Genomic DNA, 16,871 nt, shown 5'->3' on the forward strand with positions numbered 1-16,871 from the left:
TTCTTTCTTTTTTGCAAATAAGTATAAGTGCAAAATACATGGGAAAATATATAGACTTAAAATCATATACTGAATTTTTGGTAACTTTTAGTGGTATGATAGACTTTATACCTATACTTCGTATGTTTTATTTCTGAGAGCTCTTTGTGTATGAATATTTAAGCAGTTTGACCACCAGCTACCCACCTACTCCTTTCACTACCCATGCACTATTTTAATTTAACATGATTTTTATAGTTGAATCATTTCATTGAGCTCCGTTGGAAAGGGTAGCTTTTTGCTCATTATAAAGAGAGCTTTGTTTATCCTTTGGAGAGACTTGGTATTAAAAAAAAAAAACCATGAAAGGTTTTTTTGTTGTCATTGTCTATAAAAGAAGGTAGTATTTTTAGTGTTGATATAGCATCATGGAAGAAGAAAATTTGGATTAAAAATAGTGGCATATATTAATAGTTCCATATATTATTTTAGCCTGATGCTAATATTGTTAATATTCTTTCTGCTCTGGAATTTTTCCTAATCAGATTCCATACTAAAATAGTGGGAGTGTGAAGTACTTAAAATTTAGTGTTAAAGCTGATTGGTTTAATTTTATAGTAGTGTTTTTCACACTTAAGTTGGGGGAAACCTATAACTGTTTTTCTCTTTTATTCCCGTTTGTTACCCCCTTTATGAAATATTTAGCTTTCCCTATGTGACTTCCCTTTTTTGGTCTGATCTAAAAAAAAGTGTGCAGTGTTTTTTATTATTCTAAGATTACTTTTTATTTTAATTTGATGAGTTTTTTTTTTTAAGATTTTATTTATTTACTTGACAGGCAGAGATCACAAGTAGGCAGAAAGGCAGGCAGAGAGAGGGGGGTGGGAAACAGGCTCCCTGCTGAGTAGAGAGCCCGATGCAGGGCTTGATCCCAGGACCCCGGGATCATGACCTGAACCGAAGGCAGAGGCTTTAACCCCCCGAGGCACCCAGATGCCCCATAATTTGATGGTTTTAATAAATATCTTAACTGGTCAACAAGTACTTTTATTAGGGAGTATTCAGTGCTAGGATGAAAAATTTAGTTTGATTACTAATAGATCATTTAATAGCTTACTAATATGTGACATGTTGGTATTAATTTTACTAAGTGAGTTCAGATTGGTAGCATCATAGTCATAATTGAAAATATTGGATCCTTTTTTGTGCGTGCAAGGTGTGTTTTTATTATACTTCTATAATATTATTTCACCTAACTACATGATTTTAGTATAGAAAACAGCAAAATTTTATTGTGTATATGGTGCCACAAGATAAAAATATAAAATAAAAGTTACTATTCTTTATTAGTCCTAAGTTATAGTTACTTATTCTTAACAGAAATACTTCCCTTTGAAAGAACTGTAGTAAGAGTGGGACTGAGGGTGAAAAGTTTATTTGGAAAATGCATGGTCATACTTCACAGGTGATTTTAAATGATTTCCAGTGCATTTCAAGTGCATGGCTAGAGAACATTATGCATACAGCCAATTCTATATGGTCATTCTTAACCTAATTTTAACATTATCTTCGTTTTGGCAGATATACTATAGCATGTCTGATAATGTTCATCTTTTCCTTTCCTCCTTTATGGCACTCATTTCATTTTGGCTCAAAGGAATGCACTAAATCTCAGGTATTGTAATTTGTGTGTGGTCTCCTAATACTAACCTAAGTTTATTTGTGAATTTGCATTGTAATTAATGAGTTTATAATATTGATATGTTTGGCTTGGTCTTGTCCTTTTGTATTTTGCCCTGATTCAGTAAAATCTCTTAAAGCTGCTAGTGGTTTAAGTGATGGCACAGTCTCCTTAATTTATGCAGGTGTAGTGATGGATTGTCCACCCTGTCTACTGTAGGTCCACCTAAGTGCAGCCTACTTAGTTTTTGGTTTTCTTTTTTTTTCTTTTCTTTTTTTTTTTTTTTTTTAAGAAGGAGTGGAAGCACTGTTCTTAACTAACATGATTTGTAAGTGAAGAAATGAAGAGGAAAAGATAGGTAGACATAATGGAAATTTAATTGCTTTTTATGTGAAAGCTTATGGGAAACCCATTAGAAATTTACATTTTAAATGCTATAGGTAAAAGCTTTAAATTTCAGGAATCCCAATATGAAAGCATTTTGGGAGAGTACTAGCAAAATTTTAGTCAGAAAGAATAAAGGCTTAGTCAAAAAGGAAATGAGAATTTAAAAATGCTTCTGTTTTCTTATTTACACTTTATTTTTAACCAGAATTCATGCTTTATTTCATTCTAGAAGCCTATAATAATATCTTTACTCATTTCTTTCATGCCAACACATGACTAATTTATGATTTTCAGTGTTAACTCTTGAAATGGTGGGTCAGATTGGGGGTTATCAGGGAATTGGGAGTAAAGGAAGGGAAACCAATTTTATCTCTGGAAAGGAATTGGTTAAGTAACTCGTAGAATCTTATGGTTGTGTTTTTTTATTGCCCAGGAAAAAGATCATGTATGATTTAGTTGACATTAGAAGAACTCTGCTGTCAATATAATAATATCTTTGGCTGTTTTAGTAAACTTGCCTGAAATAATGAAATATTTGTATAGAATTTCAAATTAAAATGAGGCAATAACTTTGTGTTCTGTGCAAGAGAATGCATATTAAAATGCCACAGGTGTCATGGCTGCTATATGGTACTTGAGAAGCACTGCTCTATTTTAGATGATATGATAAATCTTAGACATTTTCATCCTATTTGTAACTTTAATAAAATTTTCATGTAATTGTATACTTTTAAAAATTGCATCAGTGTTTTGGACTTTTATCTGGTAAAAGTATACTCTAAACATATATAAATTTAATATTTTTTTTGTTTTATAAATTTAATATTTTAAAAGATATATCAGTACATAATTAATCTTTCTTTTTTTAATATGAAAAATTACTAGTTAGTCTAATTCCCATTTAGAAGTAGGAATTGAATTGAAAATATACACTGAGTTATGATATATACTTTATGTACACTTTTTAAAATTAAATGTGTTGCAGTAATTTAAAAGAGATTATAATAATTTTCTTCAGAAACCAGAGTACTCAAATAGTCCATGTGGAGTGTTTTCTAGACATTTTTCCAAGGCAAGTGTATGAGGTTTGCAGAGAGAATAATAAGCATTTTAAAATGCAGTGAGAAGGGGAAATGGGAGATGGCTTTCATTACCATTTTCCTACATTTTGATGCTGTGAGGTTGAGGCTGTATTTAATATTGCTAGAAAAGAGGATGTGGCATGAATTTACAGTCTTAAGGTAGATAATGAAAATAGAGGCAGGTAGTAGATAAGGTTCTTGGCAGAAGCTGGAAGATTTGGGGTCAGTCACTTTAGACTTGGACAAGTTTATTTTGTGTCTGGGTTCAGATTAGGGTAGAGGAAAAACCTTTATTTTACCCCAAATTACAGACCCTGCCTGTCTATATTTATGGGCAATTTATTCCCGGAGTTTGTGATTTATTCTAGAAGATACTTAAGGGGAGGACTTAACTTACCTGATTGCAGTGATGGGGAGACTGGTACATACTTGTTTTGTCATCTTATATTTCTTTTTTTATTTTAATAAAAAGAGAGCTCTGCCCTCTTCTCAGTTTAGAAAGAACAAAATTGTACAGATATATTAGACTGAAGACTGCAGAAAACCTGTCCTGTCTATACCATGGAGTTTACATGAACCAACAGACATTTCAGTCTAGCAAGGCTAAAAGGATTGAAATGCTCTTGATGCTTTGAAGTTCTGATTGACATTCCACTTCCCATTCCTACTTACCCCAACAGATGGCTCTATTTTTTTTAATAGTTTAATTAGCAAACATTTTTAGAGTATTATCAATGTATGTACTACTGTTCTAAAACATTTCATATAAATTAAATCATTTAGTATACATAACTACCCTGTGAGGAATGGATTATTATTACTACTGTTTACAGATTAAGAAATGAAAGAACAAGATGAGGGGATATGCTTAAGGATACACAGCTAGTAAGTAATAGAACCAAAATTCTAACCCCAGAAGTCTGGCTCCAGAGTCAAAGCTTTTCACATCACTCTATACAGCAAAATACAATAAGCTCAATGAAGGAAAGTGACCTCTTTTAAAATACGGGGGGGAAAAAACCCCAAAAGTAGATTACATATTTAAAGGATTGGTATTCCTCAGCTGTCATAACTTCTTAGCTAAACATTTTATGGATTTGATTTAGTTCAAGTAATATTTGGAAATGTCTGTGACTAGTAATTGTTAGGATGAGAAGAGACAGTCAAAATCCAAGATGGCCTTGTGACTTTTAATTTTGTGTTTTTCTTGTTGTTTTAATCTTGGAATGTTTTATTTGATCAGGTGTAAGCACACTCACATTGTCCCAAAGGACATTTTCCCAAGGATTGGCTCTGCTTGCAAATTTGAATTAGGAGGATTTGAACACAGTATAACATAAAACATACTCATAAAGTTTTAATCAATGCAAAATTTTTGAAGTAATAGAAACCAGTTGATCATATAAAAAGATGTCTTCCACACATTTCATTAGTAGTCCTTTTCTACAATATGGATTTATACTTCAGAGCACTGTTTAATAATTATGTATTATATTTTTCAGTAGATTAGGCTTAGTTTAAAATTCTTAGTGCAGATGCATAAGAAGTAATAAAAAGTAGTGCATAAAATTAAGTTAATATAATGTAGGTTGAATACAATGTAATATTAACATAATGGGATTAAATTTTGAGTTACAGTCAGTGATAATATAATTATCTGTAAAATGTGGCACCAGTGTAATAAGCATGAGGCTTATGAAAATGAGTCCTATTTTTTTATAAGGTTATTCTTTAAAATAATATAAGACAAGTTCTATTTCTAATAATATTTATATAATCATTCCTATGTTATATCTTACATTTCTCTGAAGTAGACTTTTTTTTTTTAACTTTTTTTTTTAAATTTTTTATTTTTTATAAACATATATTTTTATCCCCAGGGTACAGGTCTGTGAATCACCAGGTTTACACACTTCACAGCACTCACCATAGCACATACCCTCCCCAATGTCCATAATCCAACCCCCTTCTCCCAAACCCCCTCCCCCCAGCAACCCTCAGTTTGTTTTGTGAGATTAAGAGTCACTTATGGTTTGTCTCCCTCCCAAACCCATCTTGTTTCATTTATTCTTCTCCTACCCACTTAAGTCCCCATGTTGCATCACCACTTCCTCATATCAGGGAGATCATATGATAGTTGTCTTTCTCTGCTTGACTTATTTCGCTAAGCATGATACACTCTAGTTCCATCCATGTTGTCGCAAATGGCAAGATTTCATTTCTTTTGATGGCTGCATAGTATTCCATTGTGTATATATACCACATCTTCTTGATCCATTCATCTGTTGATGGACATCTAGGTTCTTTCCATAGTTTGGCTATTGTGGACATTGCTGCTATAAACATTCGGGTGCATGTGCCCCTTTGGATCACTACGTTTGTATCTTTAGGGTAAATACCCAGCAATTGCACTACTGGGTATTTACCATGAAGTAGACTTTTTTTTAAAGATAGATTTAAGTTGGTTTCATTTATAGTTAAGGACTACTTGATAGGTTTGGTTAGTTTCAAAAATTGTTGGATATTGAAACAAATGAAAAATTACAGTATTTGTGAGATTATGCACTTTTATTTTACAACAGTCTTTTTGACATGGGCGATTGTTATTGCATTAGAAATTGTGTTTTCACTCATGTTTGTCTTTGCTTTTTCAGTTTTTTATTTAATTTTTTACTGAAGTCTTAGTTTAATTCAATATTAGCTGCTTAACAGTAAGAGAATATGTTTTGTGTAATATATCAGTGACTTGTATATTTACTAAATTTCCTAGAATATTAAGGTCTTAGCATTTTAACTTGTAACAATCAGTTCACATCATACTACACCTATGATTTATTCATATAATGGTATTTTGAAAATCTGTTGATATGCTTATGTAGAAAATATTCACATATAGGGGAAATTTCTTAATTATTTTGATATTTCATTCTTCTTTAAATCCAAAAGACATTTGTTCACTTAATTAAACCTAAAGTCCTCTCTGTGAATTGTAATTGGGTGGAATTTCAGGAAATGTGTGTATTTTCTTTCTTGTATTACAGAGAGGAAACCTCAGTATTTTCATTTACATATTTTATTCATTTAATGAATATTTATCAAGTACCCACCTTGTTTCAGGTTTGTGCCAGGTTCTAGGGCTATAAGGGTCTACTGAACAGGCATATTTTGCCCTTATTGTCCTCTTAGTTTCATAAGGGATATAGATAGATAAATGTGCAACTAAAATATAGGGAATTCTAAATACAGTGGAGGCACATAGGGCACTTGAGAAATCAGGCATGATTTCTCAATATCCTGGCTCAAAGTGAAATATTCTTCAATCCAGGAAAGCCCAATGGAAATGTGAAAACTGAATTGATAAAGAATATAAAAGAGAGGTGTGGAGAGAGTGTTAGATAGTAGTGATGTGTATATTTAAAAAAAAAAAAAAGGCACAAGTTTTGCTACATCCTAGTTACTGTATGCATGCCTGATGTTTTATGTTGGCATCGGAGTCTTAGAGTGTCAAAATACTCTTGGCTTTTCACACCCATTATCAGCAGGTTTACTGGTTCCTCTTCACCTAGATGATGTTGCATTTTAAAATCCTGCAGAATGCTCCCTGTGGAAAGGTCTTTGAACAATAGGTGGACGTAACAGTTCTGTGCCATATGTGCTGCAATTTCTAACAAAATGCAGCGTGGAAAAACTGCTGCAGTGGGCTCCATTTCCTTGCTTTGGGGGGACTGTTTCCTCCTTGCAGTTATAACCAGGTATTTATGTTCATTTAATTTATACAGATTAGGAAATTATACTAGAGCATGTATATTGAAATTGAAATGTAAATCAGGAAATAGTTTAAAACATGAAATGATTTGTCTTGTGCTATTAACAGCATGCATTGCAAATTCATGCAAGGCAGTTGAGAATAGTATGCAGTGTGCTGTTTACCCAAGTTTCAGCTTCTGTTGGAGGATGTCTATTTTTATATATTACATCATCTCTGCTGCAGAACTCCCGTGTCCACTGGGATTTACTGTTCTTTCATTCCATTTTGAAAGAAAGCTTGTATTGATGTCATAATTGGACCCATCTTTTGGTTGCACTTGGAGATTGAAATTAATAAGGGTGTTGTGTAGCAAGTCATAAAATATTTCAAGCAATTTATTTGTCAAAAAGACCACTGCTACTTTGTCTTGCCTCTAATTGTGAACACTGGTGGCTCTCTGTGCTTGTATATGTTTTAAATATACTTGGCTAAAATTTAGCTTTTAGTCTGAACAGCAAAGATCCTTTTCATCTTAGACTTTCATTTCTTATGTGAGATCTTCGTGAGATTTTACAGTGCTACATGCTGATTTTGAAAAATGTCTCTTTTCTTTGGGAAAATCTACTTTGATATTCAGGCCTATTTCCTAACAGTGCTGAATTTATCTTTTTACAATTAAGTTATCAGTAAGTTGTCTGTTTCATTGTTTGAAATATCAGGTGACTAGAAATGTTCTCTTTTGATTTTGAATCCAGTGTTAAAACATTATTAGCTAGAAATGCCTTTCTGTTAGCTAGAAGATATTCTGGAAGAAACTCTAGTTTTGTATCTAGTGTATAGGTGTTAGGTTTATGTCACTTGTGAAAGGAAATATTTAAACTAATCATTAAAATGCCTACTATCTGTTATACATATTTATGTATGCGAGATCTCCCCTTTTTCTCTCCAGAAAAATTAGTCATTATCCATATCACAGTAGTAAACCTTTTTTCAAACATTTGCTGTAAAAAAACTGATGAAGAGCAAACTTAATTTTTAAAAAATAATAGCTTTATTGAGTTATTATTCACATACCATACAGTTTACCTATTTAAAGTGCATAATTCAGTGGTTTTTCTTTTCTTTTTTTATGTAGGAAACACATAACATTAAATTTGCTCTCTTAACCACTTTTAAATGTATAGTTCAGTAGTGTTAAGAATATCTGTAGTAAACTTTTGACTGACTCGAACATACACAGTTTACATTGTACCTAATAGCTTTTGTGGTTTAAATTACACAGAGGCTGAAAAATGAGATATTTTGGAAAAAAATAATTATAGAATCTATTGAGTAATTGTATTAGAGCAGTTTCTTATAGGCTTAGTACAGGATCAAGTAGTCCTTTATTTTTCTTATGTCTTCCTTTCTCTCTTTGAAGTGCAACATAGGGATGTAATATGGAATTTGGAATTGCTAGCCTAGAGGAGAAATGATGTGACAGTAGAGTGAGCCAATCTGAATTATGAATTGCTCCTTGGAATGACTGATTAGCAGACTGATTGAGAAGGGAAGATTTTCAAGGATGAAAAAGAAAATACTCAGATTGTCCTGATTTTTATTTAGATGTCTGTGAGGATAGGTAATGATAATTGGTCACTTGTGGTTTTGGTACAATCCAGAAGCCATTTGCAAATGTTAGAAAATAAAAGTTAAAATCTCAAAATAAGTTGTAACATTTTTCTTTTACTAATTATTAGCATACTTTTACTTTCTATCCATTTCTTTATACAGTTTTTTATACTGAACCTTAAAAAAGCTCTATCATCAAGAATTTTGGAGTACTCAGGAAGTTTTTGGAGAAAAAAGTTCATTTTGCCACTTGTTAATTTGTGACATAAGCATGAGCATCCCAACTAACTGGGATGTAGAGAATACTTGGGCATTATTGATATTCTTGAGGATATTGATGTCCTTGACAGTGGGCATTATTGATGAGCACTTGATAGCTTCAGTCTTTCTATGTCTCCTTCATATAACCATTTTCCTAACTTTAATTAGACCAGAAGAGTATATGCAAGTAATCATTCCGCAAGTAGTTTAAGCTGTTAGAGGGTTCAGCTGAAGTTGTATTTCATGTAAATACAGAATTTTGTTTTAAAGGAATCTATGGATGTTTGATAACTGTGTAATCTTTAAAAGAGCAAAAAGGCTGATTATTTTCTAGTTCATGTCTTAGAGCTGTAGTTGTCAAAGTTTTTCATTTCAGTACTCCTTTATACTCTTAAAACTTTTTGAGAGCTCCAACAGGCTTTTGCTTTATGAGTTATCTATATCATTGTTTGCCATGCCAGAAATTAAAACTGAGAAATCTAAAAATATTTCTTAATAGTAACCTATTATATATTACATAAAGGGTTTTTAGTGAAATTGCTTAATATTTGGCCTGATAAAAGCAGCTGGATTTCCAAATGAACTTCTGTTTTCAATCTGTTATGATATACTCTTCTGCTTCAAGTATAGAAAGTATATGAAGAAAATCTGACTTCACACAGGTAGTTGGAAAAGGCAGTGGTATTTTAACAGCTTTTTCAAATAATCTTACTGATATACTTCACCAAAATTTGTCACATGGTTGTTTCTTAAAAATTTAGTTGCAATTAAGAATGTAAAGCTGTGTCAGTGAAGTTACTCTTTTATTAAAGCCCATTGGTCTTACTTACCCATGGGTCTATTTACTTATGTATGATTTTGTAACATCATGCATTGGTCAGTAAATTAGGTTGTCACCCGAATTTTGGCATGTTATACAGTATTTTAAAAATCCCATTTATTCATGTCATCACTACCAGTCTCACTAAAAAAGCCTCACTTTATTGGGAAGCTGTCAGGTTTATGGTGTTGGATATAAATTTTGCAAAAGTCTGATTTTTACTTGAAAGCTAAAATTTTGTCATTGGCAAACAAAGTACTATCAGCTGTTTTCCTTGAAGTGAGAAGCTCAGTTTGTTCATTTTCAAGAAGATATCTGCCAGGTATCTACTACCGAACAGTCGTAGTTTGTCCATTGCTTGTTCTTTAAAGTAAAAATAGTTTTCCCAAATGCAGAGGCCCTTCTGAACAGAGTCCTTTGCGACTTCATAGGTCCCACACCCATGAAGCTGACCCTAACCTTGTTTCCTGTGTGATTTTCTCACTACTGCCTTGTCCTCCTTGCTGCTTAATTCCTTTATAGATACTGGGAGAAAATGGAAAGATCCCAAGCTATCTTTGAGTGGAATCAGAAGAATTTTAAAATGCTTTACATTAAATAATTGTGTTTTAAACGTATTAATTATGTTGGGTGGTTACCAATAATCCATTTTGTAGTTACTGTAGTGATTTTTAAAGATAGACATTTTTACTTAATTTATTGAGCATTTCTCATTTAGAAATGTTTTTCTTTAAAAAAAAAAAAAAGAGAAAATTGCTTTTTTCCCTTTAGGAATTTTATCTACTCACCATCTCCCCCAAAAAAGGCTAAACACCCCTTCCCTATTAAGATAATTATGAATCATTATGTGGAATTTAAAAATACTTAAAATGCTTATGTCCAATTTTGTATGGTAGTGAAAATATAGTAATGATAACTGTAAAATGTCTGTTAGATAATATTTAAAAATGGATTTGGGATCTTATGCCAATATCAATAAGACTAGTTTTAGGTCCTCGTCCCCCAATACCCTCAGGGAGGAAAAAAAAAAAAGAGATCATTGTGGATAGTTTTAACAACATCCTGTGACTGATCATAGTTGATGTTCAGGATAATTTAATCCAATTTATTACAGATTGTTTCAGCTTGATAGTACAAAATAAATAAATAACCTAGCAGTATGTTTAAAACTTTTTCTTCTCAAAACTCCACTTATTATTTGTTTAGAGTTGGATTCTTTTCTCTTTGTTTTCCTCTACTTTGAGTACCTATTTTCTTTCTCTCTACTTTTATCTACTGACTCTTTTTGTTTTGTGTCAAATAAAGAGTCTGCCTTCAATCGTTTCCATCCACTTATTCTGCTTACGTTAAGACATTAGGGGCTGGATTCCTTTGTCATCACACGGTGTGATTTACCACTGATTGTGCTCACAGGTTCAATATGATTCAGTAATCAAATACTAAAGCAAAATATCTGACAGGATAGAGCTGCCTTTGGAAAGGGACTGAAAGTGTCCCTGCTCCACAGATTTCAAATTGTGGGTCGGTTTCCCTTAATGAAAGCTGAAATGTCCACATGAATATTTTATGCGGTTAGTGGTTACTATAGATTCGTGTATCATTTCTCACATAGAGAAATGTCTCCTTGATATAGTGGTCTCATTTTCTTCCCTATTGTATTTTTACCTTTATTGTAAATACCATGTTTTGCAGTCATTTGGGTATAATATATTAATATCTTAGAGTTCTTGTTTTTGTTTTTAATCTTACAAGTCCACTGGGTTGGGTGGCATATATTTTTAAACTTTGGTCCAACAGATTTTTATTTTGCTTTTTGTCATTGAAAAATCTATAAAATATAAGAAAAACAGATTTTGTTGTATATTTGTTCTAAGGAAGTCTTTTAGTGAGCAGTTTCATGTGATGAACGATTTTGCTTAGGTCAGTCACACTGTTCAGCAGTTCATTCCTGATTTCTTGTTTTCTAACTTAACCAGTTAGTCTTGGGGTCAAATGTAGAATGAATAAGTGACTGCCTTACTCTGTTTAATATTTAATTATAGATTTATGGTTATGTGTTCATACTATGAACTGCTACTTTATGGCACAACCAGGAGATATAATCTTCCTTGAATATGATCCATCTGGCCAGTTGTGAATAATTCTGACAATTATAATAGTCTTACATATACAATTAATTATTTGAGTATTATTTAAAAATCATTTTTCACTTAAGAAAATCATATTTCACTTACCTTCTCCTAAACTTGGCAACTTTTAATTTATGAGCTAAGGATGTTAAAAATGGTGGTAATTGAAAATTTCAAAGTGAAACTAAAATATGTAGGTAAAATACTCTGTTTGCCTTTTTAGAGCATTTAAGGAGAGGGAAAAATTAGATGTGTAATTTGGACTTTGTTCATTGATTTATGAGAAGGACAATTGAATGTTGTCATCTTAAAGCTCATATGGTCATATATTGTAAGCTGACTTCTTTTTCAAGAGAACACTTAAGTAATTTCTCTGGCATCTAAAATATTTTCTATATTGAGACAGTCTTCTATATTTAATTATTTCCAGGAAATTTACTTGGAAGCATTTCCTGTCTGGAATATATTTAATTACAGTAGAGGGACGGTCACAGTTATATTCCTGATTGTGAAGCCTTTTGGTTAATGCTTCCATTTATAAACATTGTCATTGTCTCTTAGAATGAAGATTATCCAGCCATTATGAAAACCTACACATTTTGATATTTATTTAAAGACTGTTTTTTTTTTTTTTTTTGCTTTTTTTCTTTTTTTTTTTGAGAGGGAAAGAGTGGGGGGGAGGGGTAAGGGTAGAGGAGGAGAGAGAATCTTAAGCAGGCTTCACGCCTAGTGCGGAGCCCAAAGTGGGGCTCAGTCTCAGAACCCTGAGATTATGACCTGACCTGCAGTCAGGAGTTGGACACTTAACCAACTGAGGCACCCAAGACATTGGATCTTAAAAGTGAGAGTATGTTTGTTAAAAGTTAAACTCCTAAAGAGAAATAGCCTTTAAAAGCAGATAGTATCTCATATGCCATAGTATACCTTTTGCACAGTATAGTATATGTTAGGTGCTCAGCAGCATCTTGGTTATACATTGGTGTCTTTGGATCAAACTCATAAAGTTAGTGTTACTGACTATTTCTAGGAGTGGTATTATACATCTACCTGCCTTAACAGTTCTTACACAAGGATATTTGCACAAGGATATTAATCCCAGCCATTGTTACAGTATTAAATAATGGAATCCTCAAAACTTGAGTGCAACTGACATTTTAGAATATCTTGGAAAGAATAAAATTTACCTTTATTGAATCCTTAAGATATATTCCAATTGGCTAGGTATTACCTCATATATTTTGTCAATTAAATTTTGTATTTCTAAACACTTAGGTGATGGTGTCTCCACTGATAGAAGAAAAGCATGCTAAGGTCAAAGAGACTAAGTTACATGTTCAATATTTATGGTACTCAGAGTCAAACCTAGACATCTGTCTTTTCCATTCCTGATATTTAAAATTATTTATTTTTAAAAATGAACTTAACATATTTTGCTTTTACATTACTTGAACTTTAAATTTGATTTGAAAGAGAAGTGTGTCAAATAATTCAGCCACTTTAGATGCCTGCTCTTTAAGTACCTTGAAAAGACATAGGCTACAGCATAGAATGTCCAATGTGAAAAATAATTACTAATTATATTGGCAATAATTTAGGCTTTGGTTGATTCATCAGTATTTTTGTTACAAGTACTTTTCCTTTTTAAACCGTATCTCTCATTAGTAAAGCACAGCATTTACCCCCTCTTTGACCTTTAGTTTCATTCCAATATAGAAATGGGTTTTTACTGTTGAGCAGTACCATTTTGTAGCAAAGGTGACTATTTAATTAATGTATTTTAAGTTAGTTTCACTAATATTATAAGTAATAAAAGCCAAATCTTGCTGAAAGATTTTTTTGTAAGTGTGACTTTTTAATGAATCAAAACAACTTACAGTTGTCTGAAAGTACTCATAATTTTTAGAGATGAAAAAATAAAGTCATGAAATTGTTTGGTTCTGCACAGAAAATATTGTAAGTTTTGGTAATATTTAAGAATACTGAAAACATTAGTAATATTAAGGGATTTAAAAACATTTTATAAAGCTGATTAGTTATGTATAATATTTAATCAATTATTGCTAACATTAAGAAAATCATTTTTCACTTACCTTCTTCTAAACTTGGCAACTTTTAATTTATGGATGTTAAAAAAAACTTCTAATCTGTGGTCTAATTAGCACTATAATTTTTAAAAAGTAAGAGCATTTTATTATTTCCCCTCTAACTGCCAACATAAAGAAGACAGAAATCTCAGAATAAAGGAATAGTTACTACCAGGAAATCTTATTACAAGATAGATTTATTTCATTCAGTGGGTCTCTCTTCTTTTCTCTATCAGAATGTCCCTTTTATCCCCGTTTTGCCACCAGCTAATGTTTGGTAATAGCTGCGATAGAGAGCTCAGTCAGTTAAGTGTCTGTCTTCGGCTCATGTCGTGATCCCAGAATCCTGGGGTGGAGTCCCGCATCAGAATCCTTGCTCAGCCGGGAGCCTGCTTCTCTCTCTACCTGCCCTGCCTGCCACTCCCCCTGCTTGCATGCTCTCTCTGACAATAAATAAATAAAATCTTTAAAAAGAATAGCTGTGTTAGATAACCTTAAGCACTTGAAAGGATTTTAGTTATCTCCTAACCACTTAATACAATTTATTTTTCTCTATAGAATCACTGACATTCAGCCTCTGCTGTAAGATTTTTAATTATAACTAGCACTGATATTTGCAAGATAGTCCTTACATAATGTGTCAAAATTGTACCCTACTGCCTAGTACAAAGTAAGGGTTTAGTAAATCATTAATAGTTATTATTTATTATAGGGAAGGGCTAATTATGAAGAAACTTTTCCTTCTGTTTAGCTGAAATCTGCTTCTCTATAATTTTAGTTCATGGTTCTAGATTTCTTCTAGAAATCTAGAAATGAATATTCATGTTCCATTTTTATATAACTGTGCTTCAGATAAAGAGACCTTAAGCCTTTTCTAGGTTAAACATGTCTACTTTTCTGAACACCTTACATCTTGGTTTTCTGCTCTTAGTACTACAGTTACTCATCATTTCTCCTAAGTTAGGATGTCTGGAACTGGTTGCTACCACTTACACAAGGTCCTGCAGTACCCTACAGTGCAGATTATAGGAGAACTTTGTTTTTCTTGCCCTGGACATTATATGTCTGATAACCCATGATTATATGACACTTGTAAGGTATTCTGTATTGGATCATATGGAGCTTTTAGTCAGCTCCATTTTAGAGGTAAGACTTCATACCTCCTCCCATTCCTGTGAATTATTCCTCTAAGCTGATATCCCTTATATTGTAATTGGGCAAGTGACATTTTGATAATATGCATGTAGTTGTTTATATTTATCCCTGTTAAATTTAAATTTTCTGGTTTTAGCCTAGTCTTCTCACCTGTCAAATTACTTAAAACACCTGATTTTGTCAGTGAATAAATTGGACATCTTTTATGGTTATAATATTATCCTGTGCATTTCATCATCTTAAACCTGGTGTAATAATATTTCACAGGGTGGTTTTGAAAAAGTTTAAGTGGAATCAGTTATGCATTCATTCTTTTCTTGAATAATTACTGTGTGGTAAGTGTAAGATAAAGCATAGTTTGTTATTAACAGTATCAAAACCAAATAAAGTGTATGGCCCCTGCCTTTAGCTCACCTATATTCCAGTTTGTGATCAATAGTCCCTTTTTATTAAAAAAAAATGGAGGCATAATTAATAATGCATGTGCTCATGTAAAATATTAACCATAAGGGAATAAATTACATGCCAAATTAGTAATAAAGATAATAATTGCTATTGAACTTGGAGTATTGCCTTGTGAAATATTGTAGTCAGGAGCTCACACTGAGTACCAGTGTATAAGGACTTCACCTCTATAACTGAGCATTTCAAGCTGAAGTCTGGTGTTTTCTTAAAGTAGGTTCTGGGAAACGAAATAAGCTTTGTTAAATTAGCTGTTACAGTCTATTCATTTTTTGAATATATGCATTGGAAAAGCCCCACTCTTGATGTTGGAAGTTCTCACTGATTTACAGTCTACTTTATTTCCTTTTTTGGCATGTGTCCCATTTTATGCTTTCTTTTAATCTTTCTCTTCTAACATGCATCATGTAAATACTGGGCATACTTATTATGGATAGGTTACTATGTTAATTTTCCAATTATCAATCACGGGTATCACAAACAGTATATTATCAGGAACTTTTCTTTTTATTAAAGAAATAGCCTATAGTAGCCACCAAAAAACTGTAGAACTGATCAATGAATTCAAATAAAAGGTTACAAAATCAATCTACAGAAATTTATTGCATTTCTAGACACTAATGAAGTAGCAGAAAGAGAAATTAAGGAAACAATTTCATTTACAATTGCACCAAAATAGTAGGATACCTAGGAATAAACCTAACCAGGGAGGTGAAAGACTTAATACTCTGAAAACTAAAAAGCACTCATGAAAGAAATTCAAAATGACACAAAGAAATGGAAAGACATTCCATGCTCATGGATTAGAAGAACAAATACTGTTAAAACATCTATACTACCCAAAGCAATCTACATATCTAGTGCAATCCATATAGAAATACCAAAAACAGGGGCGCCTGGGTGGCTCAGTGGGTTAAGCCGCTGCCTTCGGCTCAGGTCATGATCTCAGGGTCCTGGGATCGAGTCCCGCATCGGGCTCTCTGATCAGAAGGGAGCCTGCTTCCTCCTCTCTCTCTCTGCCTGCCTCTCTGCCTACTTGTAATCTCTCTCTGTCAAATAAATAAATAAAATCTTTAAAAAAAAAAAAAAAGAAATACCAAAAACATTTTTCACAGAACTAGAACAAACAATCCTAAAATTTGTATGGAAACACAAAAGACCCTGAGTAGCCAAAGCAATCATGAAAAAGCAAAGCTGGAGGCATCACAATTCTTGACTTCAAGTTATATTACAAAACTGTGGTAATCAAAACAGTATGGTACTGGCACAAAAATAGACACCTAGGTCAATGGAACAGAATAGAAAAGCCAGAAATAAACCCACAATTATATGCTAATTAATCTTTGACAAAGCAGGAAAGAATATCTAATGGGAAAAATACGGTTTCAACAAATGGTGTTGAAAAACTGGACAGTAACCTACAAAAGAAAGAAACTGAGCTACTTTATTCTATACATGAAAATGAATTCAAA

The 16,871-nt window shown here is 32.5% G+C and overlaps 1 protein-coding gene across 7 annotated transcripts in view; it reads left to right on the top strand.

The window, feature by feature from the left end:
- RAPGEF2 (Rap guanine nucleotide exchange factor 2) overlaps positions 1 to 16,871 on the top strand; it is a 239,437-nt gene that overhangs the window by 124,849 nt on the left and 97,717 nt on the right. For 5 of the 7 annotated variants that reach the window (XM_082727766.1, XM_082727774.1, XM_082727777.1 and 2 more), the window contains one exon: positions 1,637 to 1,654. The exons of the other annotated variants lie outside the window; for them this stretch is intronic. In XM_082727766.1, the coding sequence (XP_082583892.1) occupies positions 1,637 to 1,654 (18 nt within the window). The remainder of the gene's footprint in view (positions 1 to 1,636; positions 1,655 to 16,871) is intronic. 7 annotated transcript variants of the gene reach the window in all.

The sequence above is a fragment of the Mustela nivalis genome, assembly GCF_964662115.1.
Source record: "Mustela nivalis genome assembly, chromosome: 4".
NCBI lineage: Eukaryota > Metazoa > Chordata > Mammalia > Carnivora > Mustelidae > Mustela > Mustela nivalis.